Raw genomic sequence first — 27671 nt, 5'->3', positions numbered from 1 at the left:
AACTGGGCCAAACTAAACAGCTTCTGTTAAAGCTACATACTAAACATAAACACAAAGACTGCCCTGAAAACCAACATGGTTCACCCCAATATTGTAAGGGCTTTGTCAGGGTAAGAATGATAGGTGCAAGTGCATAAAAATTGTGCAAAAATTATAGATGAGTAAAGTAACACATAGCATAAAGTATTAGCTCTATGTCAGAGCTAAGTCTTTAACTCTATTAAAAGTTATGTTTCAGGACCTATAATGCTGGAAATACACGGTTCGTTTCTGGAGCTCGATTCTCCTCTCAATTGTTTTTGCCGCTCAATTCTGCAGTCGATTCTCTTATCTTCCGCTTGTTTTTCTTAACTTTTTCCATTCACTTCTATCAAAATTTGAGCAGCGAAAGGATCGAAAGGGAGATCGGACATGTCGGAAATTATCTATCAAACCATCTAATCACCTCAAAAAGGAACCGTGTATTCCCAGCATTAGGCCCATTGTTAATCACAGGATCAATTAGTGTTTACTAAAAGAAAGTATCCTGTGCAAACCCAGTGATCCAGCAATCAGCTGTGATGTCATGTGGAGAACTCCCTTCTGCCTCTCACTGCTTACCATCAGGTACAGACTAACCAGCAAGCTCATGGTGAACCAGAACTCATTGGAGTGTGTAAGGGACTACAATGGTCCTAAAAGCCCCCTTACTAAGATAAGGGTATAAGAGGCGCCCTGGTGTAATAAAAGCATCTAAAAACAGTTTAAAAACGGGAAATAAATTTGAGGTAGCTTACCTCAGTGACGAAAAAATCTTTGTATTTTACAAAGGTTTTTATTAGTAGCACAGGCAACGCGTTTCGCGGGTCAGAGCCCGCTTCCTCAGGCCAATAACAGTGCCAAACTAAATGACAGATTCAGCAAAGGGAGCCTCCCTTTGTCTCCTGTATCTTTTCACTAGAGGGTGTTTTTGACACCCACATCCCACTACCCTTACTAAGATGTTAAGAAAAACAAAAGTTTGCTTTCTTAAAACAGAAAGAATTTGTTATAATTTAGGTTGGAGTGAGCTTGAGATGTCTCCCAGGGCATCACTGCTGAATATATGCAAATTAACTATTGTGCCCTTAGAAGCTAAACACACCTCCAGATTGTTGCAAATTCTTTCTGTTTTAAGAAAGCAAACTTTTGTTTTTCTTAACATCTTAGTAAGGGGGCTTTTAGGACCATTGTAGTCCCTTACACACTCCAATGAGTTCTGGGTCATCATGAGCTCGCTGGTTAGTCTGTACCTCTCGGTGTTACAAGCCCTACTGCATAGAGCCAAATTAATCCATGCCATGCACTGATGAGGATCAAAGAATCCAAAACAGTCTGTATTCATGTTGGATTATTCTGGCTCTGTACAAATTAACAAGATGACACATGATTGCATTCCAGCGGTTCTGGAGGCGTGTTTAGCTTCTAAGAGTACAATGGTTAATTTGCATATATTCAGCAGTGATGCCCTGAGAGACATCTCAAGCTCACTCCAACCTGAATTATCGCAAATTCTTTCTGTTTTAAGAAAGTAAACTTTTGCTTACCCTCAATGGTATGCTTTATTTATACTTACATCTGTCATAAGCATCCAAACTTGTACAATGTAGATCATGTTTTGCTACTTTTATTCTTAGTTATTATTTAGGTTTTTTTTAGTTCGTTTTTTTTTTACTTTTAGTTTTTTTATTTTAAGTGTATTGGTTGTTTGAAGAAAACTCACCTTCAGTTTTAAGTTTTAGATGGTGCATGTTCTTCTGTAAATTACTTCCTAGATATTGTACTTGAAGAACCAAAGGGCTGAAATAATAAGTGCTGGTATAACATTGGCACATGTGGCAATTGTGCTATGGAGCCTTTATTTTACACAAAGCTGCATCATCTCTTTTTACATTTCTAGAGCTAAAAACAATGTCACGGTAACCCAAGATAACTACTTGTTAAGAACCCGGACTGACAATAACATGTGCTAGAAAGAAATGAAGTGAAATGACTGTTCTGCTGCAGTTTCACATGAAACCACAAGAGTGGTTGGGCGTCTAGTGAAAAATGGCGCCGGCAAAAAAAATGGTGCCCCCTTCTGCCCGATATATGTTTAAAACAATATTTATCGTTTTAAAGGTTAAAATAGTGCAGACCTTTTGAACTAAATTTATCGTTTTAAAACTTTTTTTTTTTGTCCTGCCTAAACGATATTTATCGTTTTAACCCTTGCTTTGCTGCCATTTGGAAAATATCTGCCCGCCGGCTTTAATGTTTAATAGCAAAGCCCCCTTAAAAGCTAAAAACACCAAATTTGCAGTGAATGTTAAGAAGAAAATTGTGAACAAGAGGAATTTTTTTTTTCAAAAAGACCTTATAGTTTTTGAGAAAATCGATTTTAAATATTCGTCTTCTGACCATGGGGAAATTAAACGCCCGCCGACTTTAGCGGTTAATTGCAAAGACCCTTTAAATGCCAGAAACACCAAATGTGTAGGGAATGTTAAAGGAATACTATCAAACTGATGCCGCCGCATCATTAGTTGTTTGCCATCGCTACGCAACGGCAACCATAGGAGGAGGCCGCGTCATTGCTTCTTCCCTTCGGCTCCTGCTTCCGATGCGTAGCGATGGCAAACAACTAATGATGCGGCGGTAGCCCGACATGGAAGTCTCCTGGGAGATTGGCTGGGCAGAATAGGAGTGAGAGCGGTTGTCTCTCGCTCCTCATAGCAGGTTACTGTGGCAGATGACATGCTGAATTGTGTTGGCTTATACGGGGAAACATGAGAATAGTATAACACACTACTGCACTGTAACAAGGAATCCCCTCTGACATAATGAGCTGCCCCATTAGCCGTCGCCGTCAGCTTGTCAGGAGATCCGTCTAGAAGGTAGATTAAAAGAAAAATAAACATTGCACAGCAAAAAGATATGCTGTGTTTGCACAGACTGTTAATGCAATTTTGATTTATGTTATTGACAGAAATGTGTTAAGTTCGATAGTATTCCTTTAAGAAGAATAGTGAGAACACAAAGAAAAAAAAATTGTTCAAAAAGACCTTATAGTTTTTGAGAAAATCGATTTTAAATCTTCAAAGAGGAAAATGTATCTATTTAAATCGCGTACTGACATTTCCGCGGCGGAAACAATTCCCGCCGACTTTAGCAGTTAATAGCAAAGTCCCCTTAAATCCTAGCAACACCAAATTTGCAGGATATGTTCAAAAGATACTGGGAAACAATATTTAAAAAAAAAAATTTGAAAATTTTTTTTTTTTTAATTTAAATTTTTGGGTTATGTTCAGAGTGTGGGAAATTTTTTGAAAAAAATGACGTGGGGTCCCCCCTCCCGAGCCTCTGTAACCCCTTGTCTCCCATGCAGGCTGGGATAGCCAGAATGCGGAGCCCCGGCCGACTGGGGCTTCGCACCCTGAGCTTTACCAGCCCGCATGGTCCATGGTATGGGGGGGCTTCGGGGGGGAGGGGCGGCCAAGCCTTCCCCTCCCTCCCAGAGCCCTTGTCCAATCCATGGACAAGGGGCTCTTTCCCACCTCCGGTGCCCCAGGAGGAGGTGGGGGCGACGACTCCCTGGGGGGTTCATGGTGGCATCTGGGAGTCCCCTTTAAGAAGGGGAACCCAGAGGCCTGCCCCCCTCCCAGGAGAACTGAGTATAGGGGTGCAAAGTACCCCTTACCCATTTCCACAAAGGGTTAAATGAAATAAAAACGCAACAACGAGAAAAGTCCTTTAATGTTCTAAATTAACCACAAATACTTACCTGTACCTTTAAGAAAAAAATCCCACGCCAATTAGATCCTACGACAGTATCCTCCATCTAGCGACCTTCTGATACATCTTGATTGAAGATCTCTGCCGCCCCGACGCCACACACGCCGCCTCTGCCGCACTGCTCTCAGCTATACTAAGTATAGCTGAGAGTGCGTCTATACAGACGCATTAGCGCTAGCTGCCGCTGCCCTCCCTGCCTCCCCCCACCTGTCACCCTCACCCATGCTGGCACCCAATGCACCCATGGGTGCCAGCATGGGTGAGGGTGACAGGTGTGAGAGAGGCAGGGAGGGCAGCGGCAGCTAGCGCTAATGCGTCTATATACAGTAGATGCACTCTCAGCTATACTTAGTATAGCTGAGAACAAAAAGCATCTTTAAATTTTGGCTCCAAGGCTCCCCATTGGTTCCATATCGACCAATGGGGATCCTCCTGATCCCCATTGGTCTGTTAAGGAACCAATGGGGACCATTGGAGCTAAAATTTAAAGATGCTTTTTGCTCTTAGCTATACTAAGTATAGCTAAGAGCTGTGCGGCGGAGACGGCGCGTGTGGCGTCGGAGATCTTCAATCAAGATGTAACAGAAGGTCGCAAGATAGAGGATACTGTCGTGGGACCTAATTGACGCGGGATTTTTTTCTTAAAGGTACAGGTAAGTATTTCTGAAGATCGCAAGACAGAGGATACTGTCATCGTGGGACATAACAGATTATAGCATGGGACCTTTTCCGAGGATAATGGCGTGGGAATTTTTTCTTAAAGGTACAGGTAAGTATTTCTGAAGATCGCAAGATGGAGGATACAGTCGTGGGACCTAATTGGCGTGGCAATTTTTTCTTAAAGGTACAGGTTAGTATTTCTGGTTAATTTAGAACATTAAAGGACTTTTCTCGTTGTTGTGTTTTTATTTCATTTAACCCTTTATGGAAATGGGTAAGGGGTACTTTGCACCCCTATACTCATTTCTCCTGGGAGGGGGGCAGGCCTCTGGGTTCCCCTTCTTAAAGGGGACTCCCAGATGCCACATGAACCCCCCCCCCCCCCCCAGGGAGTCGCCGCCCCCACGTCATTTTTTTCAAGAAATTTCCCACACTCTGAACATAACCCAAAAATTTACATTTTAAAAAGAAATAAATAAAATTTTTCAAATTTTTTTTTTAATTATTTTTCCCAGTATCTTTTGAACATATCCTGCAAATTTGGTGTTGCTAGGAGTTAAGGGGACTTTGCTATTAACTGCTAAAGTCGGCGGGAATTGTTTCCGCCACGGAAATCTCTGTACGCGACTTAAATAGATACATTTTCCTCTTTGAAGATTTAAAATCGATTTTCTCAAAAACTATAAGGTCTTTTTAAACAATTTTTTTTCTTCGTGTTCCCACTATTCTTCTTAACATTCCCTACACATTTGGTGTTTCTGGCATTTAAAGGGGCTTTGCTATGAACCGCTAAAGTCGGCGGGCGTTTAATTTTCCCACGGTCAGAAGAAGAATATTCAAAATCGATTTTCTCAAGAACTATAAGGTCTTTTTGAAAAAAAATGTTTTCCTCTTGTTCACAATTTTCTTCTTAACATTCCCTGCAAATTTGGTGTTTTTAGCTTTTAAAGGGGCTTTGCTATTAAACGTTAAAGACGGCGGGCAGATATTTTCCAAACGGCAGCAGAGCAAGGGTTAAAACGAAAAATATCGTTTGGGAGCAATACAAATATAAACGATAAATATCGTTTTTAAAGCCGGCGCCGTTTTTTAGCTGTCAAAAACGAAAAATAACTAGCGATAGTGGTTCTCTATGGGGCGCCGTTTTTAAAACTACGATAACTGGCGCCATTTTTAACGGACTCCATGGTTGGTCATTCTTACTGCAAAGATTATTGTAACTTTATATACTGCATGAGAAAACAGAAGTGGTAGGAGAGAGTTGTGAGCACAGGTGACAACAGTTTTATTTTTACCTAAAAATATTTTTTACCAATGTCACAAACATAATATTCCATCAGGAAATGTATCTGAAGAATGCAGGAAGGGAAAAAAATGTACTTTTTCATTTATTTTCTATTTATATAATGGTGACATCTTCTGCAGGGCTTCACACAATACTGTATATAGTTTTGTCACTAACTGTCCCACAGAGGGGCTCACAATCTAATTCCTACTATAGTCATGTGTCCATCACAATCTAAGACAATTTTTTAGGGTAAGCTAATTAACTTATGTGTGTAATTTGGGGATGGACACAGAGCTTGGGAAGACCAGAAAAAGTGATCTTGCCGAGTAGGGAGCAGAGCTTAACTGTTAATGTATTTAATACAGTATATCTATGCCCCTGGAGACTTCATCTTAGCTCCAGGGGTGTAGATATAAGTATCTCAATGCCAACGCCACTGCACGTGCTCCAGCGCACTTTCACACTGCCGCAGTTAGTAAACAGATCAGTGAATGGGAACACAGTTCCCGTTCACCAATCTAAGTGCCTGTGATCAGTGACCACCGGCATCAATGAGATGCCGTGGTCATTGATAAAGCAACAGTAAAACATACACACAATACTTCCTGTTAGCGTACTAACAGTACGTACAAGAAAATAAAGCGGGGGGACATCTAGTGACCAAATAGTAATATTACACTTACATACAGTGTAATAACAAAAAAATACATAAAATACCACATTAATTAATCCCTTACCTTCCTCCCCATAGTTACCAAAATAAAACACTTGTATAAAAAAGTGCCATTTAAAAATGTATGCATAAATAGTTACCTTAACCACTTGACGACAGCAGTGTTAACCCCCCTAACGACCAGGCTTTTTTTGTTAAGCTCGGCTGTGCAGGCTTTTCAGCCTCCTGCACAGCCCAGCTATGGAGCCCAGCGATCGGACTCACCTCCTTTTTTTGTCCCTAAGGGGACATGCCGCCTGAAGTGTCCGATCGCTGTGGCCGTTTTTTTTTTTATAGCCTCTATGAGGCTCTCTCTCCCTCACTCCCTCCCCTTCTCTCCTCCCCTCCGTGTTCTGAATTGGAACAGGACGGCGATCCGTCCTGTTCCACCTCTCATAGGCATCAGCCTATGAGAGGACGGCGATCCCCGGCCAATCAGAGGCCGGGGATTGCCAATCTCGTACAGCGCCTCCGGGGAGCGCAGCACTGTACGGATGTAAACAAAGGGGATTTCTTTCCCCTTTCGTTTACAAACAGCCTGCTAGCCGCGATCGGCGGCTAGCAGGCTAATCACGGAACTCCATTCTGTGAAGTGGCAGGGAACGATCGCGCATGCGCGCGGCCATTCCCTGGGAAACTGCAGCCCCAGGACTTGACGCCAATTGGTGTTAGGCGGTTCTGGGGCTGCCACCGTGGCCACGCCCATCGGCGTTAGGTGGTCCCCAAGTAGTTACAGAGAAACTGAAGCAAGTCTCTTCTTACTGTAAAGCACCTTACATAGTGCTAAACCGCCGCATCCCCACAGCAAAATGAGGGGTTTATATCCACAAATCCCCTGCTTTTAGACTCACTTCAGAGTCTCTTTAAGGACTTAACTTTTTGTAATATATATGTCATGAGTGTATATTACTGTTATCTTTGCAAATTTGGGCTAGTAATTAGTGACAGATGCAAAAAAGAAAAATACACCTTTATTTCCAAATAAAATATTGTCACCATACATTGTACTAGGGACAAACTTTAAATGTTGTAATAACTGAGACAAGTGGGTAAATAAAATGTGTGGATTTTATCCATAGTAGCACATTTTATTTTAAAACTATAATAGCCAAAAAAACTGAAAAATAATGATTTCTTTTTGTCATTTTTTTATTATTCCTGTTAATATGCATTTAGAATAAAATAATATTTAGCAACACGTAAAACAAACAAAAAAAGAGCCTAATTAGTGGCGAAAAAACAAGATATAGATAATTTTGTTTGTGCTAAGTATGGAAAAAGTTCTTGGTGAATGAAAGGGAGGAGCGCTGAAATGTAAAAATTTCTCTGGTCCATAAGGGGAAAATCCCTCAGTAGTGAACTGGTTAACATGTCTAATGAATTACAGGCGATCAGGTAAGTTAGTAACTGGGTTAGGTAACCTGACTGAGGTCCATGTTAGGGTAGGAACACACTAGGCAGAATCGCATATGCGTTTTTCATAGTACATAGTGGAAAACGCTTATGCGATTCTGCCAGCCTACCCTTAAGGTCTCCTGAAAACAGGGTGCCCAAAGTAGATACAGCTCCTCTCAGTCTGTTAAAGCAATTTCTCAAGACCCCCTCCTCTCCTACTCCTCTTGGGCTTTACAATGCCCTGAAAATGCATACCTCTGGGGTCTCCATTATGATAGATGGCTAAGTGTGTGATTAGTGGGCTTTTTTCTTCGCCATTCTTTATATCTGCCACATGCTCCCCCATTTGATTTTTTAGCACATTTCTTTTGCCTACATATTTTGACCCACAAGTGCACAAGAACATATAGACAACCCCTTCTGGGGTACAATTTATAAAACTTGTGGTCTCAAACTGGCGCCTTTTAAGAGTTTTTGTTTAATTAACGTTTGCAGTATACACTTCTTCCACATGGATACACTCCAACCCAAGGGGATCCCAGAAAGTTCCCTTCCCGTTTCCTGTTTCCAGAGAAAGTTTCTGTTCTCACTAAGGAATCTTTGAGGTTAGGGTCCCTCCTCAGTGTCAGAAGGGGAAATGGACCAACAAACACTATTTTGAAAAAGCCAAACTCAGAAATATTTCAAGTGAATATAATTTAAATCTGTCTTCAACTGGTGAACATTGCTAAAAGGATATATTAAGAATCTGATGTTTAATGTTTAAAGTACCCCTGACCTGGTCTGGATATTCTTTTAAATTAGTTTATTACTGGTGCTGTGTGAATTTTTCACAGCACACAGCACCATCCTCCCCCCTCCAGCGCTCCCCCTGTGACCTGTTCTAACAGCAATTATGATCATTATGATTGGGGAGGAAGTGACAGTTCTTCCTCCCCGCTGTGCGTACATAGCTCTGCCCCCTCACCTGCCGCTTGAGTTCCTTATGTTTTTCACTGCACACAGCGTGCAGGGGAGCTGCGCTGTGTGCGGGCTTGAAGTAATTGAGGTCGGAAGAATATCCAACCTCAATTATCACAATTATCACTTGTGATAATTGAGGATGGATATTCTTTCGACCTCAATTACTTCAAGCGCGCACACAGCGCAGCTCCCCTGCACGCTGTGTGCAGTGAAACACATAAGGAACTAAAGCGGCAGGTGGAGGGGTGGATTTATGCATGCACAGTGGGGAGGAAGAACTGTCCACTTCCTCCCCGACAATATCCGACGTTCTGCCTCAGTCGAAGATTCTCAGCATGGCCTTTATTCTTTATAAAGACATTCCCTGAAAATAATTAATACAAAGATGCTGGCCAGCCTCCCTGCTCGGTGCACACTATTTTGGCAGTTGTTTGGGGCAACTGCCATTCACTAAATGCTTTTAAAAATAAAGAAAACCCTGAGAACCCCCCTATGAGAAGATGGGCTAGGCCAAAACCTGCCGGTAATGTCAGATTTCTACTACTTTCTGTAAGTATATCAACATAGGAGAAAAGTAATTTATGGCTCATTTTACTCTGGGAGAAATGTACTTCTTATTTGTTTGTATTTTAAATTTTAAGATTTTCGTGACAGTTCCTCTTTAAATCTAAACTGATCTTAAGCAAAAGAATGATTTTTTTTTTTGCACAAAGAGAACAGGATATGTGAAAACCATGCATAAGGCTGCCACCAGCACTAACCAGAAGAGGAACTGTGATTGTTCCATATATTGCATTACTCTACAAACAAAGGCAGATCAAATAAATGTATCTGCAATACATACAGGTATTATTGCATGTAATGCTACACATGTAATGCTACACTGTGCTTCTGCTTTAACCACTTCACTACTGAGAGGTTTTTACCCTTCTGTACCAGAGCAATCTTCAACTTTCAGCATTCAGCAAAGCAGTGCTGCAGTGCCTAGACCATTTTTGGAGCTATTTTGCTATAATGGAAACTATAGCTAAACGCTCACAAAATCGTTTTGTGGGGCGATTGCGCTCATGTTTTTAAGGATAAATAAATTGCATTTATTCTATTCCGGGTCAAAGAGTTCACTTCCTGACTTGCGTCAGGTAGTGAATAAAAAAAGAATGCTCGGGAAAAGCGCTTAGAAAAGCGCTTTTCACAAAAACGGAACGCCCACCCAAGCACCCGAAATCGAAAAAAAAACAAATCACTATTGAAAAACCCCAACGCAAACGCGAGTGGAAAGCAATGTGAATGAGCCCTGAGGCTAGTTTTTGGGTGGTACATTTTGCTAAGAATGCATTTTAATGGGAAAAATAAGAAAAAAATTGAAAAATTCATTTTTTCTCAGTTTTTGGCAATTATATTTTTAAAATAATACATGCAACCATAATTAAAACCCACACATTTTATTTTGCCATTTGTCCTGGTTATTAAAACATTTAAAATATTTCCCTAGTACAATGTATGGTGACAATATTTTATTTGGAAATAAAAGTACATTTTTTGCTTCCATTTTTTGTATTTGTTTTGCGTCCATCTTTATTTACAAGCCCATATTTTCAAAAATAACAGTAATTTAAAAAGTTTAGTCTCTAAGGTAACTATTTGAGCATTTTTTAATTGTTTTCTTTTTTAATAGAAATTATTTATTTGGATTAATATGGAAGAGTGTGGGAATTAACTAGTTAATTTTAAATCAAGTGTAGGTCTTTTTATAAAAAAAAAAAATGTATCTAGTATAATTTTACTATTTGGCCAAAAGATGTCCTCCCGCATTACTTTCTGTTGTGTACTGTTAGTACACTAAACACAAAGTAAGGCGTGGACGTGTTACTCTAAAAGAAACAATGGCGCAGGCATCTCATTGATGCCGGCATTCATTGACACTAGGGATGAGCACATATATGCAAATTATTCAGAGTCCATGCAAATGTATGCACATTTTTCTGCAAATGTATGCAGTTTGAAAACAGACCAATCAATTTAAACTCAAGTTTAAATTGATTGGTCCTTTTTCAAGCAGCATATATTTGCAAAAAAAAAATTGCATAATTTCAGAAGTATTTGCATTTCATTGATAATCCCTGATTGACACGGGGGCTTAGATTAATGAATGGGAATTGCGTTCCCATTCATTCATCTCTCCTCTAACAGGCTGTTTTGCCTCACGGGAAGAGTTTTTAAACCCTCTAACTTCACTCACCACCGTAATGGGTAAAATGAATTGCAGCAAAACATGAGGAAAGGTTCAATAATAATATTTATTGATCTACAATCCTGTTATAATAATCATCTAGTCTTGCAGAATCATAGTTTAAGGGTTAGTAATTATGAGTAAGCATGCATCAACAGTTCTTTTACCAAGTGTTGTAGCAACATCACCCAAGGAAGAGGGGACTCCATCAATCCTCCGTAGGGGAAAACACCTGGTGACACAATCCATCACGTCTGTTGGTCTCAGCAAAAGTCCCGGAGTCCAGGCGTTTTCCCAACCCAATTATACTTCCTTAACCATAACACACGCAAGAGCATATTCGGTCGCTGTCGTAGGCACGTGATCACAGTACAAACTTATGATATCCACTTCTGCGCAATACAACATAGCCGAGCGTTGCCACCTTGTGCTCACTGAATGGGAAAGCAATGGCTTACTTACTATGCCTGCATATCTCATGCACCAATTTCTCACGACTACCCGCTCAAACTGGCTGTAGCAGGATTCAGGAATGCATCAACATACTTCACTGAACCCAAATAGCATCCAGGATATCTGGAATTGAACTAAGATATTACCCAGGTACTGAACTCCAGTAACCAGAAGCAAAGACATATGAGAGTGAACACTAAACATACATACATGCATACATACGACATTCATGTCACTTGTTTATCTCACAGGCGGCAGTGAGTACCTGCATGGGAAAGAGCGCAGGCAGGAGTGAGTGGCGGCCATCCGCCGCCATTGATGATTATCTACAAGGCTGGGCAGAAACTGAAGTCCTTTCCAATATAGATATACTGCAGCAAACCACAGAAATGGTTAAAGCTCACAGACACACAAAAAAATATATTATTGCCCTGTCTCTTCCTTCTGTTCCTACCTAAAACAAAAAATTGCCCACTAACACCATTAACACTTGCCCATCAAACGATACTTCCTGTAAATTGTGGAAACACATTTGTGCAAACCAGAAACAAGTGGGGACAAGCAAAAAAAATTTTTTCAAAAAGATCATGCAATTTAAAAAAAAATCAAAGAAAAAATGTTTTTTAAACTCTGTAAAATGACATCTTGCTGTGGTACACTTTAACATGTACAGAGTTCTGCAAACACATGTTAACCTGTTACCTTAAACAGGACATATCAGTACATCCAGTTTGAGCCTCATTAACACAAACAGGACGTACTGGTGTGACCTGTCAGTCAGTGGCAGGTTGCTCCGTTCATTCACGATGGGAATTAAACGTGGTAGGTTGGTGACTGGGAATAAATGAACATGACTCCAACCATGAGCCATGTTAAGCCATAAAAATGAAAGTAAAAAATAAAAACTGCAGTGAGCACTTAAGGTCCTCTGCCATCCTTATCAGCTTTGGTAAACCTCTCCCCTAGCACCCACTTTACCTCTAATACTGCAAGTCTGTACATTGTCCTTTTTGATTTTGTTTGCATTTTCTAAAACTTTTACAGACATTGTTGCACTTTATATTGCTACAGTACTATTGCACCCTGAATTTGTTTTGATAATTTGCTCAGGTATTTTTAGTCATATGTTTTACACTTGTTTAGCTATCCAATATTGAATGCACATGAATTGGTTTTTCATTCAGCAGTTGCTGCACCATTACCCTATAGCACTCTTTGGCTCTACCTCTTGCTACTATATATCTACAGTATAACTATAATTAATTTAATTCAATACAGGCCATGATGGCAGGTTGGCTGATTACTGTCAGCAATAGGAGAATTTTTATTTATTGTTTTTACTGTTGAAGTGTCCTTGTTTACATACTGTTGAGATTTATTACAGCACATTATATAAAGTATGTGACTCGTTCCATTTTTTCTGCAAATATTGTGTATTGGTATCTTCTCCAGCCCAATATATGGATATATGATATTATTTGTAATCAGTTGTTGGTTCTATGGGAGATTATGGTAAAAACCAAGCCTATCACTCGAGATACAAGGGAAATGGTAGAAGTAGAAGATATTATAAACGCAAACCCCAAAAATGTAATAATAACCCCTGATGAACTTTGAGTAATGTCTCACAGTCTTCACAGTCAGAAAGTGATTTTTTAGACACAAAACCTGAAGGGGTGGCTGCCGAAATAAGAAGATACCTACAATTGAGCAACCACAGAAATCTCCTCCAAGAAGAGGAAAATGGAGGGGAAATAGAGGTATTAAATTGATGCGTAAGAAAATTTATCATAATCAGATAATGAACAAACAGATCAGGACTGAAGCAGAGCTTGCAGATGCAATTAATCAACATGTTTTTCAAGATCTGATGGAATTATGACTCCTTCTGCCAGTACACTTTTTCGGCCTCCTTCCTCTTACATGCCCTGCTTATCTATGTATCTTGCCATTAAAATCTTTTTTGAATTGGCTAGCAGGGACATAGAGAGACTGGAAAGTAAGAGGATTAAACAACAAAACATCACACAGGACAAAAGAATAGACCTTTCTATTTTTTATCATAAAGACATAATCATAAAAGAGGCAGGGAGGGTGGGGGAAATAGTAGTTTTACCAACAGTGATGTATATTCAGGACGTTTCCAGACAGCTTAATGGCACCAGATAATATAAACTATTTAGAACAGAGCCCCCCACTCAATTTAAGGTTGGCACGGAGGGACTTCTTGGATGGTAAAAAGTTGGTACCTGTAGCACATCATGTCCTGGAAAAACATAACTCACAAACTTCCGAATGGGAAGTCTGTGGTTTGGAAAGGATTTATCCCTCCTCATGTGGCGGAGATATCACCACACATCTTTAAAAAGACTGACAAGATGGATTCATAATTTGAAAACACCGTCACCCAGATGTATGAATAAAGATGCCTCTATGTTGAGTTTCTTACATTGTAAATCTTGAAGGGTGTTCACTTTACTTGATTTTTTGTTCTTCGCTTGATTTTTATTTCATCACTAACTACTTATTCAGCCTCAGAGGTTTACATTCTGTTTCTTATTTTTTTCCCTGCTGTCTTCCCTTAACTTCTCCTCCCATTCCCACTCCCCACCCCCACCCCCAATTTCCCTTCCAGCACCCCTCACCCCTATCTTTATAACACCCCCCCCCTCCCCCCCATCCTTTGTCCCTTTATTCTTTTCTCCTCTTTACTTTGTTCACTAGGCCCTTGTGAGTAGGGCTGTCCTATTCATATTTATCCTTTTTACTAGTCGTTTTATGTCACTTATTGAGTGCTGCTGTTGTTTGTTCACCACTTTGCATGTTTTTTAGGATTTATTTTAATCAGCTGCAAGTCTGAGATACATTGTTTTTTCAACCCTGTCAGCTGTAAGTCTGACAATTATATATTAATTTCAATTTGTTCTTCTTGTCTATACAATGTTATATGGTGAGATGCTCATGGGGACTCCATTGGGTATGTTGGTGTCACCCTATTCTGTTCACTTCACCTTGCATAGATATGTGGTTCAAAGTGAGTATAAGCCTGAGCATTTATCCTTATTCCCCCTTCAACTCTTTCACTTGAATACTTTCTAGTTTTTTCAACATCACTGATCACCTTTACCCACCTATAGTTCCTATTCCAGTGTACAAGTTAACACTCTATTTATCATCATTATTATCATTCTCCATTGTTTCACCATCTTAAATAGTTTTATTATTTTCTTTAATAACTATTTGTTTGCCTTACAGCTAGCTATTTATTTTGCATTACTGTCATGGTCTATTCAGTTTCCCATTTTTTGAGGAACACCTATATGAACTTATCCTGAGTTTAATCTGATTTTTGCTTGTTTTCATTAGACTTCCTGCAGGTCTTAGCAAAACAATTTACTTCATAGTCACTTCCGCCTAGTCCTAAAGCCCTGGATGGCTGTGTTACAATAGCAATGGTACGGCTTCTCATCAGTTGCTGCGTGGCAATGCAGCATCCATCACACCCCGTCAGCTGTTTGGAGGTAATATTTAGGAAGGACTTTGTACTGGGGGGGGGGGGTGTAATCTCTGAAGAATCAGGTGTCTCGCGACACGTGTCAGGTCCGGGGATGGCTGTGTGTGGTTCGGAGTGTCAGGTACTGCTGGTGTCCCCACCTTGTTGCAGACTCTTGACCATTACTCCAGGTTTAGGGTCACAGGTTTAGGGTCACAGGTTTTCTTGGTGTTCAGAGTGTTTGGCTGGTCTATGCAGGGCCTACACTGCATATATTGATTGCTTATGGTTATTACTCAAGAGTTTTGCAATTCAGCATTTGCACTTATATTTATATATATGGAACTGTAATCCTTGACTGTATTATTATTCATACAGGCATTTGTCACTTTCATTGTTGTGTCACGTTGCTTACAGTGTAATTAGGATTTTATATGATCATGGCTGCAATAAGTAGGTATTATTGAATTTCAATTTATTGATTGAAACCAGCTTTTTGCTTTACATTTTTATTACCTTTTTGCACCCGATTTTTGGATCTCCACATCTAGTGCTCCTTTTTTAAAATACATGTTGCTTAGACCGCTATAATTTACAGCCCCATTACCCTTGCCAAGTCCCATCCCATGCACACATTTTTGTTTGTATGTTAGTTCCTGTTTTTAAAGCATTGTGCAATAAAGATTTTTGGAAGTTGTGCAGATAGGTGCGTTTGCTCTTTCCCTTTTGCAATATCATACAATCTTGCTTACGTTATTGCTTATACTTCGGTGGTGCTCTCTAGAAACTCTCTCCTTTCCCTGGTTCACTTTACATAGGATCATGAGAGATAGTCTGTGAAACCTAAATCTTCCACAGCTGTACCATTAATAATAGACAAACTTTGTTGAGTACATAGAACTAAAGAAGGCTTTAAATGTAATGCTTGTGCAAATCAACATCATCAACTGAAATGTGCTTTCCTTTCCCTACTTTGTTTTTGGCAGTACCTGCTCACTGCATCAGAAAGTGATATCAATTGTTTCATCTGCACAGCTAGAGATAATTGCCTTTGGCAGGCTTTCACACAAAAAAATATTCTTTTAAGGCAAGTGGCAATGTTTGTATATTTCATAAATGCCTTTTATCAGTTTTGGGGGTGTTTTGTTTCTGTTGAACAGTAGATAATCAACTGGAAAGTGCTATTCTGGACACATGTCCAGTGGTTTCCTAGCTGTCAAAGAAAACCAACCGACAGATTGAAAGTACAGTACTTAGAATATCAGAGAGGTAGTATACATTGTATGACAGGTGAAAAGAGGTTTAAACAGGAAGTGAAATAGCACAGCATCTCAAATGCATGGAGGGGAGGGAATACTGTGAAAGTTTAGAGAAAGAAGGGCTTGTGGAGCTAAATAATGGGCATTAACAGGAACATCACCACATTTTACCTGCTGATGCCAGAATACATATGTATTGTGGTGGAGAAAGGCAAGAACAGCTCACATAGGGGTGCTTCTGCGGAGATGCCTGCACAGACGTTTGTGTACATGGTAGGAACAATAAAACTAGATGCCTGCATGGAGGAAGATGGGAGAGGCTAAAGACAGCTGAATGTATGGAAGAGGCACTTGTGAGTGGCATGGACCGTAATAGGAAAAGAAGAAAAAAACAAGCAGCAGACATGAGCAGCATGGATGTGTGCAAGAGAGGAAAAGAAGAGCAGCGTAGATAGGGAAAACATGGACAGGGATGGGAGAGGCAGAGTTTAGTAGCTTGATTGGGGAATGTGAGGAAAAGGAGACAGGGAGCCAGATGGGAGCGGCATGGAGAGGGAGGCAGAACTGAGTGGCATGGACAGAGATTGGTGAGGCAAAGGTGAGTGGCCTGATGAGGATGGGAGAGGAAAAGAAGAGAGAGACATAGACAGGGAGGCAGAAATGATCAGCAGGGGAGACAGAAATGACCAGCATGCACAGGGGAGGCAGATGCTATGCAAACCGGTTCATGGAGAGGGGCAGAGAGGATATGGAGGGGCAGAGAGGAAATGGAGGGGGGTAGGGTACTACTGGGAGGGACAGACAGAGGGGGAAAATAGGGGGAGAAATGGGATAGAGTAGAACTGGAGGGGGAGACGGAGAGGATCAAGAGGGGCAAAGCCAGGGCAAAAGCAGGGGAGCAGTAGCCGATTAATTATTTGCTAGGAGTTAAGTGACAAAAGTTGACTTCTCTTGCCTGAGTTAAATTAGAACACAGTGAAGTTTCTGAATGATTAGTAAATAAGCAGAAGTGTGACTTTCATTAAATCCAGTCTTGAATTTATGAAACAAAAGTTCTGGTTGCACTTGCTTTATGTGACTACAATAGCACAAACTCTAACTCAGCAATCTTCCAGAAACCCTACTATATTCTATTGCGATAAAGGTAAAGTTATTTTCTTTTTTGTAAATCCATTTTAGGGCTGTTGGATCACTTGGAGTCTTCAGTGTTCTCCAACTTTAGTAAATAAGCCCTAATAGAGGGCCTGTAGACAAGCTGCCCATGCTACCATATTACTATATGAAACTGATTCCGTATAGTATAGTATAGAGGAGATACTGTAATTCAGTTCTGCCTATGCTTGATTTGGTACTGCAGGTATGGACATATTACTGTGTCTTTAAAAAATGTGCTGACTGGCTTAACACTGCAGACCAGTTAAATAGCAGATGCGCCAATAAATTCCACTTTTGCACACCAACCAATCCAAGAGCACAACTTGAAATCAACAATACACCACCACTGTTCACCCAAATGGAATCAAACTCACCTTTTGGGCGACCTGCTAGATAAGTCCTCAAAGGGGGCACAGAGGAGGCACAAAGAACAGAGGCAGAACAGGGTTCTGACTTAAGAATAGATTTAGATTAAGAACAAACTCACAGTCCTTATCTCATTCTTTAACTGGGAACTACCTGTACAGTTAAAGGGGCGCTAGGCAAAAAATTGTAACATGTAAAATATGTGCAAACAGATAAATAAGAAGTACGTTTTTTCCAGAGAAAAATGAGCGATAAATTATTTTTCTCCTATGTTGCTGTCACTTGCAGTAGGTAGTAGAAATCTGACAGAAGTGACAGGTTTCGGACTAGTCCATCTCTTCATAGGGGTTTCTCAACAAGGCTTTTATTCTTTATAAAGATATTCCCCAAAAAGAACTTATGCAATGATGCTGGCCAGCTTCCCTGCTCTCTACACAGTTTTTTGGCAGTTGGACAGAGCAACTGCCATTCACTAAGTGCTTTTGAAAATAAATAAATCCCTGAGAATCCCTCCATGAAGAAACCTGCCACTTCTGTCAGATTTCTACAACCTACTGTAAGTGACAGCAACATAGGAGAAAAGTCATTTATGGCTCATTTTACACTGGAAAAAATGTACTTCTTATTTGTCTATGTTTGCACATATTTTAACTTTTAACATTTTTCGCCATAATGCCCCTTTAAAAACATTAAAGCTTTAATAAAATATTGCACTCTTATGCCGGTAGGAAGGTTTTGCACATAGAGTATTTGTACCAGGTGCTCCCCGTGCGCCTCCTGGGCTAGATGTCTTATCGGCGTCAGCTCCCTCCTCCAAGGCGCCCAGTAATATTTTAATAAAGGTTTAATGTTTTACCTGTATTATGCTATGAGGGACTCTTTCTTATGAGGTAACAAGCATAGGAGGATCCAAGACTTCGGGGACACTAAGGAGCTTGCCACAGGGTTTTAGGACACCTACTACAATCCCAGAGGTTTGGGTGGACCTATCTAATAGAGGTCCCTCACCCAAAGGATGAGTTTGTTTCCATTTGGGAGATTGGTGGAGGTGTATTGTTGAATTCAATTTGGATTGGTTGGAGCGCAGACGTGAAATTTATTGGAATATTGATTTGTGGGATCATAACTTTAACACATCAGTGAGCTTTTTGGAAATTTATATATTTATTTTTGTGCACAGTTTTTAGAAGACATTTTGGATGTTATTTTATTCATACACTAGACTGGCATTTAACGTTTTGTAGCTTTGAGACATCTTACTGAGTCACATCGATTTGCAATGAAATGTATGCAACTTATTGAATGCAGCGCTTATGTAAATAATTTCCTTGTCAATTGGCAGGTGCTGCCTGATGAGTAAGCATTGCCTTCCATTGTGTTTTTAAATCAGCCCTAATAACTGACTCCCTATTGAATAGTAGGGATAGGAAGCAAAAAACACATTGGGCTCAATTCTGGTAGCGTTTAGTAAATAATTACCTCATGGAATTGGGTTTACCTCATGAGGGAAATCAACTTTTGAATTCTGGTAATGTAAGTAAAGTTTTACCTCATGTAATTTCATGAGGTAATTCATGTGGTAATTTTCTACTAAAAATGTGTGGTATTTAGTAGTGAAATACCTCACACTTGAATTCTGAAGTGAAATAAGGTGCGTGTTTGCATGTCTTTTACCTCACATAATTAGACCTACCTCTACCACATGATAAATGCAGTGCTGTGACAAAATTGTGATATCTGTCACATAACATGGAGCCTTTTCAGCTTGTTCTGTGTTCAGGGCCCTCATATTTTGCTGAAATAAGTAAAAGTGATCTGACCAATGAATCCCCCCCCCCGCTTCCATTTTGATTTAAAAAAGAAAAAGTGCTCCAAACCCTGTACAATCCTTCATCTGCCGCGCCTACCCCCCCCCCCCCCCCTCACCATTGCCATTCCTCAACCTCTGGTTGGAAAAAAAAGTAAGCCCCCCCCCCCACAGCAGCCTCTAAAAGTAAAAGTGCTGTAACCCCCCCCCCCCCTCCAGACCCCTAGCCTCTAAAAGTAAAAGCACTCACACCCCCAGTCTCTAAAAGTGCTGACCCCTCCCCAGCCTCTAAAAGTGCTCTGACCCCCCCCCCTCCCCAGCCTCTAAAAGTGCTCTGACCCCCCCCCCCCTCCCCAGCCTCTAAAAGTGCTCCCCCCCCTCCCCCCCAGCCTCTAAAGGTAAATGAGCTGGATTTTTTTTTCTATTTTATTTTTTTATAATGGATGGCTATAAATTTACTTTTCATAGGTTGCTACATAATTAAATACACCTTCCCTCCTCAAAAAAAAAAAAAAAACTTCTTCCAAAGACTATCCTAACTTATGGAAGACAATTAAAGACTATTACTTATTTGATGCAGGCTTACCACTGAAATACCTCATGTTTTACTTCACTCTATGCATTTACCTCATGTTTTACCTCATGTTTTACCTCATGTTCGGAAATGGAGAAAAATCTTTCAGAACTGTTAAAAGAAGAGGAAAATACCTCATGAGGTATTTTACCTACAAAAAAAGATTTACCTCACATAGCTACCAGAATTGAGACCATTATGTCACATCTGAGTGCAGCCACAACCTCTTTCGGATGTGACTCAATGGCGTGGCCACATCTCGATTACCTGTGCCAAGTGCTACCAACAGCCTGGCTGGTGTATGGGAGTGGCTGAAAGGCAGTGGATTCACCACCTTCAGTTCTTCACCACTGTCACTCTCATGTGAGAAAGAGGTCTACCCTAATTACCATACGTAATCTAGCAAACCTACTATGAGTGATTGCCGTTGCACACAGGCACCTGCAGAAGCAAGATTGTACTAAATCCAGTACAACCTGCAGCTGCATACACAAGACTGCTGTTGCACCATGGCATCTATTCCTGTAAGCATTTAGCAATCCTCAGTATGCTATGCTATGAACCAGACAAGGTTGAACACTTCAGTTCAGTCAACAGTGGAGTATTGCCCAAAGATCTATGAACGCAGCATTGTACTGCAAAATAACAGGGTACCATTCCCAATAGTATGTGTCAGGTCTAATCCATTGGAGCCAAATCCATATAAACCCACAGTAGACACGGGATCAGGTCTATTAAAGCACAAATGTGAGCAGTTAAGCCCTCACCATAAAACAATTGCAATGCTATAGAGACGCCATTGCCTTGTTGTCGAAAATTAGCCACACCATCTACTGGCAGGCTACAAAGCAAGGAGAACAGTCCCAGGAGTAGACATATGAGAGTTATGATGGAAATATAAATAGTTCATGTCCGAAATATATGCATAATTAAAGATTGCTGTCAGTGAACATGGCATGTCCAAAATGATTAGTAGGTCTAGAGATACAGGTTGATCTGTTAAAATCTGTTAAAATGAAAGAGAAGATAAGAAGAGTAAAGAAACGCTCCAGAGATTCTTTATTGGCTTTCAAAGTAATCCATATACTAATGACCAGTAGAGATGGAATGTAGAAGGGATAGGCCCATATACGACTTTAACAAGACAGGGCAATATTGGCTCAATAATTCCACGACCAAATAATTAAAATTCTCCACATTGTTACATGTTTATATTGTAATGTTATACCTTGTATTCTGATGTACAGCACCACGGAAGAAGCTGGTGCTATATCAATCAATAGTGATAAAAATCACATGTGGTTCTCAGCGCAAGTAAACTTTGATTACAGATTTTGTTTTTACAAGATTACTCTGAATTGCTCAGGTTTGTTATGAGGTATAGAAACAATAGTATAGTGCAACAGGTCAGCCATATTGATTAGTGCAGATGATAAATTCATTCTCATTACATCCTAGGTTAATATCATGGCATAAACTGAGAATTGAAAATAAAGCCAATACTCATTTATCAATGCAGACTAAATAGCATACACATTCCATCCAAATGAACAAACATTCAGAGTCTCAGTTCACCCCTTCATCTGGTCTATATAGTGTACCCGCAGCCCATATCAAACAATAACCATGGCAGCCAGGCTTCAGAATAATGCAAGGTGCAAGCAAGGCTAAGGTGGTCATGCATGCCACCAGCATTCCATTCATCTCCAGGCCTCATTCCTAAGAGAATCCATGCAGATCTCATACTTACCTGACCCAAGATAGAGAGACCATAGCCACGTCCCTTTTGATGAATTTTAGGTGGAGTGCAGCAGCTGGGACAGTTACAGAGACAAGAGTCAGAATACCGCTTACATGGAAACCTAGTAAAGAGTGATGAGAAAAGGGAGCTAATACAATGAGGAAAATAAAACATCTATATCCAATCATCATTAAGACAGATATGGACTTATAATGCTTTGCATAATTTCTGAAGACTTAGCCTGATGCGCTAATGCCTGTTAAAGCTTGTTGTGAATTTTTGCATCTTATTTGTTGCGCTTTTCATAACCACAAAGGGTTTACGCATGCAAAATTCATCCCAGCTTTCATAAAGATAAGCAAGGTTCTCTTTTGAGTTCAAACTTTAACAAACTGTTGCTGAAATGCCACTATCTGGGAAAACATCCCAGGCCACCGAGTGGTTAGCCAACATAACACTGCAGATGATTATGGATAGCAGGATTCTGAGCTTGCAGTGCTGCTCATCTATTTTTATCTGCAGTTGGATCTTCTTGTAAATCCTCTCAATGTCTTGGCATCTATTTTAGCAGTATGGGACATCATGCTTTCAGCTGATTACGACATTCTCTGTTTGATGCGCACACAGAAATGATTTTAAAAGATGTATAATGGCTAAGAGATTCTCCTTTTCAGAAAGGCACATTTTCCATGCCAGCATCTTGAAGCTGTCTTTAGACTATGACTTAATAGGCAAAGACATGCAGACCTTGACTCAGACGAATTGGTACTATAGCTCTGGTAACTGCACATCTGCTGCCTGGGGTTCTTTCATGCAGATGGTTACAAGTCCCCCAAAGTGTTTTGCTGAGCTTGAGGCGCATTAGAAGAGCTCACACCAGCAAACTACTAGAGATGGTCAATAAAATGCTAGTAATTTAATGCAAATTGTATGCAGCATGGACCAACCAAAATTGGCAGGGCATGCATGTCCAAGATGTGTACAATTTGCATTAAAACCACACATAGCATCTCATTAACCATCTCTTTGAATTACTGATGTCCCTAACAGTGGCATCTACGTGTGTGTGTGTGTGTGTGTGTGTGTGTGTGTGTGTGTGTGTGTGTGTGTGTGTGTGTGTGTGTGTGTATGTGTGTGTGTTTCTGCCCGTATGTAAGTGTGTGTGTGTGTGTGTGTGTGTGTGTGCGTTTGGCTATGGCAGCAAATGATTGGCCATGTCTAGAGTTTCACTTTAACAAACATTGGTGCATCTGGCATTACTTCAGCGACTGACACTCCATGCATTTGTCTAAAACTATAACCAAGGACTTCATCATGTCTGTTTTATGATTAAACAATGAATACATCACAATATATTCAAGCAAGAAAACAGTGAAAAAACAAACAAAAAGAAAAAAGAAAAGCTGAACAGCATATGTAGGGCACAACCATTTCCAGGCTGTCTCTTCATAATCATCTGTCATCTTGTGACTGTGGTTAATTTTACAAAATACATTACAGGAACAACTTATTTTAAGCATCCCTACTTTGAGCTAGCGCTTTCCCCCTTTCCGTACAATAGCTATGGTCGCTATTCACAATTGGCTTTTGCACTCAGCAAGGCAGATTGCGGATCATCTAAACTGACACAAGGAATATTGGAGCAAAACTGGTTGAAAACTGTGATGGATTGCGGAGAAACCGCCGCGCGCTCTGACAGTGAGGCGGCGGTGTCCGCGTACAGAGCGGCGGTTTCCCCGCAGCAACATGCGTCTGGTTTGTCTGGACCTAGTAGTGCACACAGATGGAGAGCTACGCACGCGTGCGCTGCAAGACAGGCTCTTTATGCCAATAGGAGAAGGGTCAGCTGATCGAGGCGGTCAGCTGACCCCAGCTCAGCAGGTTATTGGTTGATGGGAGCTGGGCGGCGCTGTGGAGCGCTTTGCTATATATATCTCTTGCTGTTCAGTTGCTGGTTGTCTGGCGTTGCGAATACCTACGTGTTAGCACTCAGACCTTAGGCAGATCCTTCAGTGTGGTGGAACCAGGTGGACCTGGGAATCCACACTTAGCTAGTTCACTGTATTATTATCTGTGTTATTCTCTAGCATAGTTCCAGGGTGTTGAGACCACGGACCTCACACCCCAGACTAGGAATACTGTATATCATCTGTGTTATTCCTTAGACCAGTTCCAGGGTGTAGAGACCACTGACTTCACACCCCAGACTAGGAATACTGTATGTCATCTGTGTTATTCCTTAGACCAGTTCCAGGGTGTAGAGACCACGGACCTCACATCCCAGACTAGAAATACTGTATATCATCTGTGTTATTCCTTAGACCAGTTCCGTAGTGTGGGACCACGGACCTCACACTCTAGACCAGGCATTATTGGATATCTGTTTATGAATTGTAGCTCTCCTGACTTCTCTTCTGCTTTCTGATTCGGTACCTCCGCACATCTGATCGACTGTTGCCGACCCTGCCTGTCCCTGGTTACCGAATCAGTCTCCTGTCTCTGTACTTTATCTGCCTGTGTGTTGCCGACCCGGCCTGCCCAACCTTTCTGGCTGTCACTCACTCCTTGGGTGCTCAGTACTCCTGCAGGGGTCCCCTGCTCCTCAGGGGGGGTCTTGCTACAAAACCAGTCAGGGACTCTCCCTCCGGGAGCCCTTGACTGCAGTAGAGTCTTTCTCTATTTATTGGACCACCTGCTACCCCGGTGGTCCAATTCCTACTGTTACACCAAACACTTACACGCTTCAGGTGTCTAGAGGTTAGTTATACTTGGATTATTGGCGATTCTGCATATCCTCAATAATCAGGTATATCTGTATTCTTGGGGATACTACAGATCGCCAAGAATCAGATTCTCTCTGGTTGCTGACACCTATCGTTACAAAAACAGATGCAAATCTGAAGCAGATGTTCCAGGTGCTTTCTCTGCATTTGCTCCACTTTTGTTCCAATATTTCTTGCACTGATTCCGATAACTCTGGCCCACTGTGTAATTTCCCACAGCTGGCCACCTATTTTCTATAATGCTGGTAATGTGGCTGCATTACTTGTCCATCGCCTAGAATCAGAGTCATAACTATAACCACAGTAGCAAAGGAAACTGCTTTGACTAGCAACATAGGGAGCTCCACAGTACCTGGCTACATAGTTATTTAGGTAAACACAAGCAGCTACAGCATTTGGATAATATATTTGAGTACTTTCTAAGTAATATGAAAATTATATATATGTATACCAATTCTACAGTGTTTATTACTGGTTTAAAATGATGTGACTGTCTCTAAAACAACGTTTCTGAAACCTGTCCTCAAGTGTCATCTACAGTTCCTATTTTATCGATCAAATAATACTTTACAAGGATATCAAAAAGACAAAATATAGCTCCGTAAATCAAAAAGTAATCTTGATTTCACTTTAATATTCAAAAATGCACAAAATTAACAAGCAAGGCAATCGTGGAAAGTGTACCCATCCAATAACAGGAATGTAAGGGCCACCATAAAATCTTTCACAATAAAGTTTTGTATTTCTTTTTTAAGCTAGGCGACACTGCTGGCTTGTTTTGGGTACCAACCCTTCTTCAGGCTTTATTTACTACAATAAAGATCTGATAAACAGATCATATAATGCTCAATTTTAAGATCTGCCTGCTGACATTCAAGGCTCTAAACCACATGGGATATATAGCATAGTGGATCTATTGGAACTTTATGCTCCTCCACGCACCCTCCGCTCTGCCAACAAGATGAAGCTGGTTATTCCCAAGATACACTTAACATTTGGTAACTGGGCCTTTTCCTATGCAGCCCCTACTATATTCCACAATCAGTACGAGAGGCCCCTTCTCTGAACAGCTTTAAAAAAAGGCTAAAAACTCACCTCTTTTCCCTAGCCTTTGAGACTGCATAATGCAGGGTCACAGCGCTTTGAGTCCCCAGGGAGAAAAGCGTTATAGAAATATTATTGTTATTGTTATATAAGATGTGACAAGCTCAGCAAGGAAACGTCATGTCTAAACAGAAATAGAGGGCCATACTGTTGGCATTGTCGCCTAGTCTAAAAAAAGAAACACAGGCCTTTATTGTGAAAGATTTTATGGTGGGCCTTACACGCCTGTTATTCGATGATACACTTTTCACAATTAATAGTCTCGTTTGTAAATTTTTTTGCATTTTTGAATATTAAAGTTAAATCAAGATTACTTTTTGGTTTCTGGAGCTCTATTTTGTCTTTTTGATATCCTTGTAAAATATTTTTTCAGTTACTGGTGCAAGTGGAAGCTGAAACACCATTAAGGAATAGGATATATTTATTACCAAGTCTCCCATTATTTCTACATATCCTATTTTCGGATCAGCAGAAGGGTAGTTAAATTGTTACTTATCCTACCTGCGCACACGTGTGGTCACCCACAGTATATGCACTGCTGACGGTATGGTAAACACTAGAAGGTTATCTTTGAGATTGAGATTCAAAAGTCATGGGACCCTTTAATAGCATTGTTATGGACCAATACAGGTAGATTTGTCCTTGTCTGGAAATGGTATTCAACTCAAGTGTTCTGATCCTCCTAATCTGCATAAATGCTTCAGGTGAGAATATTGGAAAGTATATGCAGAGAATCATCATTGCATCTAGCCTGCTGGGTTTTTGTATAGGCTATCATTGGCAGCTTCTATATGTGTACTTTAACACACCTCAGTGTCCCTTGCTATTAATATAATCATGTCAGGTTTATAGAATATATTTGAAACAATATGGAAGATTGCTAATCTGCAGTACACAGGATATCCACTAGAACCAAACAGATTGGACATGCATTGCTATTAAATGAAGGTAGAAAAAAAATCCAGTGAGAAAGCTAAAATTAGATTACCACTTAGCTCTAATAAAATAGACAGAACAAACATGCTTAGGGAATAAGCGTTGCTGTCTAGTGAGCAAGGGGCCTGAAGGGGACATTTTAAATTTGTCTCAGTATTAATATATCTTTCCCTATCATTATTTTCTACTTTAGAAAGCAGCAAAATCAGTTTGGGCTTTAGAAAGCAGTAAATGTGAGCGGCTGGGGTTGAGACAGAGCTGCGCTTTCTGCCTCCTAGGAGAATATGAAAGTCAACCAGTGGAATATGACAATTACTCACTGCTCAGAGCATCTAGATAAACAGCCACTAAACACTGCTGCATTTAGAGATGGGAAATGCATAGCAGCCTATCATTATTTAGCAACACTGCCCTGATATCACTTCTAACAGATAAATGGAACCTGTGGACAGTAATATATATTAAATAGCAGTGTGACATTAGGGCAGACATCATAAGGTGTCATGTAATACTTTCATGTTGACTATGCATAGCTTAAAGTGACTCCATCACTCTTTACACCTATTGGATTAAGCATTGTATCATACTATCATGCTAAGGCATGGATGATCAATGAGTTAGTGAAAGCTAGAAAAAGAAGAAACTTCCTACGATTATCTCCTAGATAAAACTATACTGTATACATTTTCCTTGCCCTACTATACTTAATATGATAAAGCATGAAAATGGTTGCATGTAAAAGTAAAGCATAATGTGCAGCAGTAGTACTGTTTATTTTTAGGTCCATGAGTAGGGAAGGGGTACTAGACTTTAAAGAGACTACTAGACTAGACTACTGGTACTAGGTACTAAACTTTAAAGAGCAAGCCAAATAGATATTTTTTGTGTGACAAATCTGGGAATATGTCATTATAGGGCAAATTCTGTAACCAGCGTGAGAATGTATGTGCACAGGCAGTG

At 40.4% G+C, this 27671-nt stretch overlaps 1 protein-coding gene across 18 annotated transcripts in view; it reads right to left on the bottom strand.

The window, feature by feature from the left end:
• DLGAP3 (DLG associated protein 3) overlaps positions 1–27671 on the bottom strand; it is a 541562-nt gene that overhangs the window by 192069 nt on the left and 321822 nt on the right. For 16 of the 18 annotated variants that reach the window (XM_068269137.1, XM_068269122.1, XM_068269121.1 and 13 more), the window contains one exon: positions 21898–22009. The exons of 1 other annotated variant lie outside the window; for it this stretch is intronic. In XM_068269137.1, the coding sequence (XP_068125238.1) occupies positions 21898–22009 (112 nt within the window). The remainder of the gene's footprint in view (positions 1–21897; positions 22010–27671) is intronic. One more of the 18 variants, XM_068269136.1, reaches the window with a different exon arrangement.

This window comes from Hyperolius riggenbachi, chromosome 2 (assembly GCF_040937935.1).
Source record: "Hyperolius riggenbachi isolate aHypRig1 chromosome 2, aHypRig1.pri, whole genome shotgun sequence".
Taxonomy (NCBI): domain Eukaryota; kingdom Metazoa; phylum Chordata; class Amphibia; order Anura; family Hyperoliidae; genus Hyperolius; species Hyperolius riggenbachi.
This window is presented reverse-complemented; position numbering and strand designations above follow the sequence as displayed.